The sequence below is a fragment of the Bison bison genome, unplaced genomic scaffold (genome assembly GCF_000754665.1).
Source record: "Bison bison bison isolate TAMUID 2011002044 unplaced genomic scaffold, Bison_UMD1.0 scf7180017864148, whole genome shotgun sequence".
NCBI classification, from domain to species: Eukaryota; Metazoa; Chordata; class Mammalia; order Artiodactyla; family Bovidae; genus Bison; species Bison bison.
The window spans coordinates 782,795-786,709 of record NW_011494720.1 but is presented as its reverse complement, the minus strand read 5'-3'; the positions used below and the strand labels follow the sequence as shown (position 1 = coordinate 786,709).

Here is a 3,915-nt window from a genome sequence, read left to right as displayed (position 1 = left end):
CAGATTTTCCACAGTTTATTGTGATCCACACAGTCAAAGGCTTTGGCATAGTCAATAAAGCAGAAGTAGATGTTTTTCTGGAACTCTCTTGCTTTTTCCATGATCCAGCAGATGTTGGCAATTTGATCTCTGGTTCCTCTGCCTTTTCTAAAGCCAGCTTGGACATCCTCAGTTTACATGTGAGCTAAATCTCTTTCCTTCTCTACACACACACACACACACACACACACACACACACACACACACAGACACAGCTTTGGAATGGACATTCTGTGTATATTCTGGGAGAAAGGTTAATCTCTTTATCTCTTGAGTCTTTTTCTGCATTTAATATACATTCATTTTTGTTAGGAGATGGAATTTTACCACTAGGAAAAAAGCATATTGGTGCTTTCTTTCTTTCTTGTCTTCAGGTTTCATAAGGTTTAGTTAGTCTCCATATAGAGACTTGGTTTGATCATTATCATGAAAAGTTTCCAAGAAGCTCCTGAGATTGTATCTCTAGGACTAATAGAGCGATTCCCCTCCCTGGTACTAAGCCAGGCTTGCTCTGTGATCATAGTTTGGCTGCCTTGCACAGCCACCTTCTGCTGTTTGCTTATGAAAACAAAGTGCATTAAAAAAACAATCAAAATCTCTTATGTCATATTTCAGGACAGTGATTCAATTCATGTTAATAAACTTGCAAAAGTTTCCAAACAGAAATATGCACTACCTGAAAAAAATCCACCTGCCCCAATTTTAAGCAAATCATTTAAACATAAGACTATCGATTTTTAGATGTTTAGACATCCTGACTGAAAGATCCATCATTTATTAACACGGTCACTCTGGCCCTGTGCCAAGGAGTGGGGCAGGCGGAGTCGTGGGGGAGATTTTCACAGCCACATCGTTACAAAACAGAAAGCAAGAAGCCAAGATCGGTTCTCTAAGAATTGTTAGTTAAGCCAATCTATCCGTAGGCATTTCGGACATGGTTCCCTCTGGTCAGGATACAGTATTTATTGTTCGTAGGTAATAAATGTGAATATACATCTTCCAATAAAACATACCATTTTTATTCCCCCTTCTTCTAACCTTTCATTGGAGGAAGAACAATCAAAACTTGATATAGTGAAGTTTTATTATACCACATATGATCACACCTCTCATACCAGCAGCAGGACTGCATTCTTAGAAGGGGATCTTTGTGATTAAAGGCTGATGCTTTGAAAAAGGAGCAAATACTCGGGATGCAAGACCCTTGGTCTAAAATGCACACAGGCACAGGGCAACATGGAGTGGACCACAGCCTGTGCTGGTGTTACATCCTAAGGTATCTTTACAGCTTCTGAGCAGAGAGGTGGGGCAGAAGGATGAAGAAATCATCGCCTTGGTTCTGAGAGATGAAGCTGGGGGTGGGGAGGTGGGGCAAGGGTTTAGAAGGAAGAGGCCTAACTTAAATCTACTTCAACATGTAATTGTTAACACTTGGAAGATAAACTGGAGGTTAGATTTGTAAGGAGAAATTAGGTATAAAGGCTGCCTAAAGTAAACATTTCAAAATAAGGAATGTAATAACACTTACCTTTTGAATGTCTTGTGCTGTTTCTGAAAAACAAAAGATTTAAAACATTTTAAAGTCTGAGGATTAAAAATGTATCTCATACATATCTAACCACTGATTTTATAGAATTTTTAAACTTATTGTTAATCACTGAAACCCAGTGAAACCCAGTTTCAAGGCTCTTTTGACCTAATTTTCAGAAAATACCACTCAGTTACCCAAGTTACATATCCTGTACTATAACAACTTGACATACATCTGAGTGTTAAGTACCTTCCTTAATCCCTGAGAGAGCAATGGACTAATTCATATTAAGTTTCAAAAGCTTTCCCTCAAAATATATATAACCTGAAAAAAATACACATGAAAATCATTTAAACATAAGATTATATTTGTTAATTTTGAAACATTTTATCGGTTGTAACAGAAAGCTATAGCATTGATCAAAAGGGTCACCTTGGCTCTGTGCTAAGGACGGTGCAAGAGGAATTGTGGGGTGAGACTTACTAGCCACATCCTCATAGATATCCTTATGATACCCTGATAATCTGTGTCTCATCTTTATATGTTAATTACAGAAGCATGTAAAGTAAAAAGTGATTGAACTCTGTCCACAAATTCTACCCCACAGAGGCAACCCCAATCAAAAAAGTTTGATGTTCATCTTTCCAGGTCCTGTTCCCACCCCACCCCCCATCCCAGTCTTCTGTTTATATAATAAGGGTACAATATACAACACTGCATTTCCTGCTAAATATATGTGCACAAGCCTGTCACTAGACAGATATGTACATCATTCTTTTTAACAGCTGCAGAATATTCCATGTAGTGTTCTGGGATTTATAACTTTTCAAATCATTTTTCACTAGATGGATATATTTATTACGTGGTATCCTGTTAAAAAGAACACAAATACTCATAAATGTGTGAACCCTGGGTGAGTATGTCTATACAGGAAGTGTACATTGTGAAACATATACAAGTGGAAAATATGAAACTGTTGGTTCAAGGGAAAATGCACATTTAAAATTTAAGTGGGCATTAACAAATTTTCCTCCAAAATCACTGCAGAAATTTATACACCAATAGCTTCAGAGTGCCTGTTTTTCTCTTCTTTTGGCCAAGCCCACAGCTCTCTCACCTCTGTTTATCTCATGTATATGTATGATTTTCTGATTACTAATGTGAGTGACCATTTGTAAATTTTATTGGCAGTTTGTGTTTCTGCCAGATTATATTATCTGCCTTCGGAATACAAGTCCTTTGTCTTTTTTATTAATGGGATTTCTTACATTAATATTCACAAGCATTAATCTTTTTATGTCCACTGTTATCTATACTACAAACATTTTATGTCATTCAGCTTTACATTTTATAATGGGACAGTATTACTTACAGACATTAATCAAACCTGCTAATCTGTAATTGATCTTGTGTTGATTTTTCTGTATATTGTGTGACTTTGTGGATATCAACAGGAATGAAAAAAAAAGTGATCTAGGACTTACCGCTGGTCTTCAAAACTTTATGTGATCTTGAGGAAGGTTCTGGGAGGAAAAATAAGGCCAGCATCATTTGTCAAACCAAATCAAGATTTTTTTCTTTATAAGTAATTATTATTGTTCAGTCACTAAGTCGTATCCAACTCTTTGTGACCCCACAGGCTGCAGCACACCAAGTTCCTCTGTCCTCTGCTATCTCCCAGAGTTAGCTCAAATTCATGTCCATTGAGTCAGAGATGCTAGCTACCCATCTCATCCTCTGCCACCCAAATTCACCTAAATCCTGATTGCTTAGAGATACTTGGCAAGACATTCACTCTATCAAAACTGTAGGATGAACACTAAGCTATGCAATCTGGAGTCACCTAACAGAAAACCAACCCAACCCATAGTAGCACAATGTTCTCAGCTTTAAGTACCACCCTCTTCCAACAACACAAGAGAAGACTCTACACATGGATATCACCAGATGGTCAACACCAAAATCAGATTGATTATATTCTTTGCAGCCAAAGATGGAGAAGCTCTATACAATCAGCCAAAACAAGACTGGGAGCTGACTGTGGCTCAGATCATGAACTCCTTATTGCCAAATTCAGACTGAAATTGAAGAAAGTAGGGAAAACCACTAGACCATTCAGGTACGACCTAAATCAAATCCCTTATGATTATACAGTGGAAGTGAGAAATAGATTTAAGGGCCTAGATCTGATAGAGTGCCTGATGAACTATGGATGGAGGTTCATGACATTGTACAGGAGACAGGGATCAAGACCATCCCCATGGAAAAGAAATGCAAAAAAGCAAAATGGCTGTCTGGGGAGGCCTTACAAATAGCTGTGAAAAGAAGAGAAGTGAAAAGCAAAG

At 37.7% G+C, this 3,915-nt stretch overlaps 1 protein-coding gene across 4 annotated transcripts in view; it reads right to left on the bottom strand.

Moving 5' to 3' along the window:
* PLEKHG1 (pleckstrin homology domain containing, family G (with RhoGef domain) member 1) overlaps positions 1–3,915 on the bottom strand; it is a 250,271-nt gene that overhangs the window by 18,786 nt on the left and 227,570 nt on the right. For all 4 annotated transcript variants that reach the window (XM_010840819.1, XM_010840818.1, XM_010840820.1 and 1 more), the window contains 2 exons: positions 3,055–3,093; positions 1,568–1,590 (listed from right to left, as the gene is read on the bottom strand). In XM_010840819.1, coding sequence (XP_010839121.1) covers positions 1,568–1,590; positions 3,055–3,093 — 62 coding nt within the window. The remainder of the gene's footprint in view (positions 1–1,567; positions 1,591–3,054; positions 3,094–3,915) is intronic.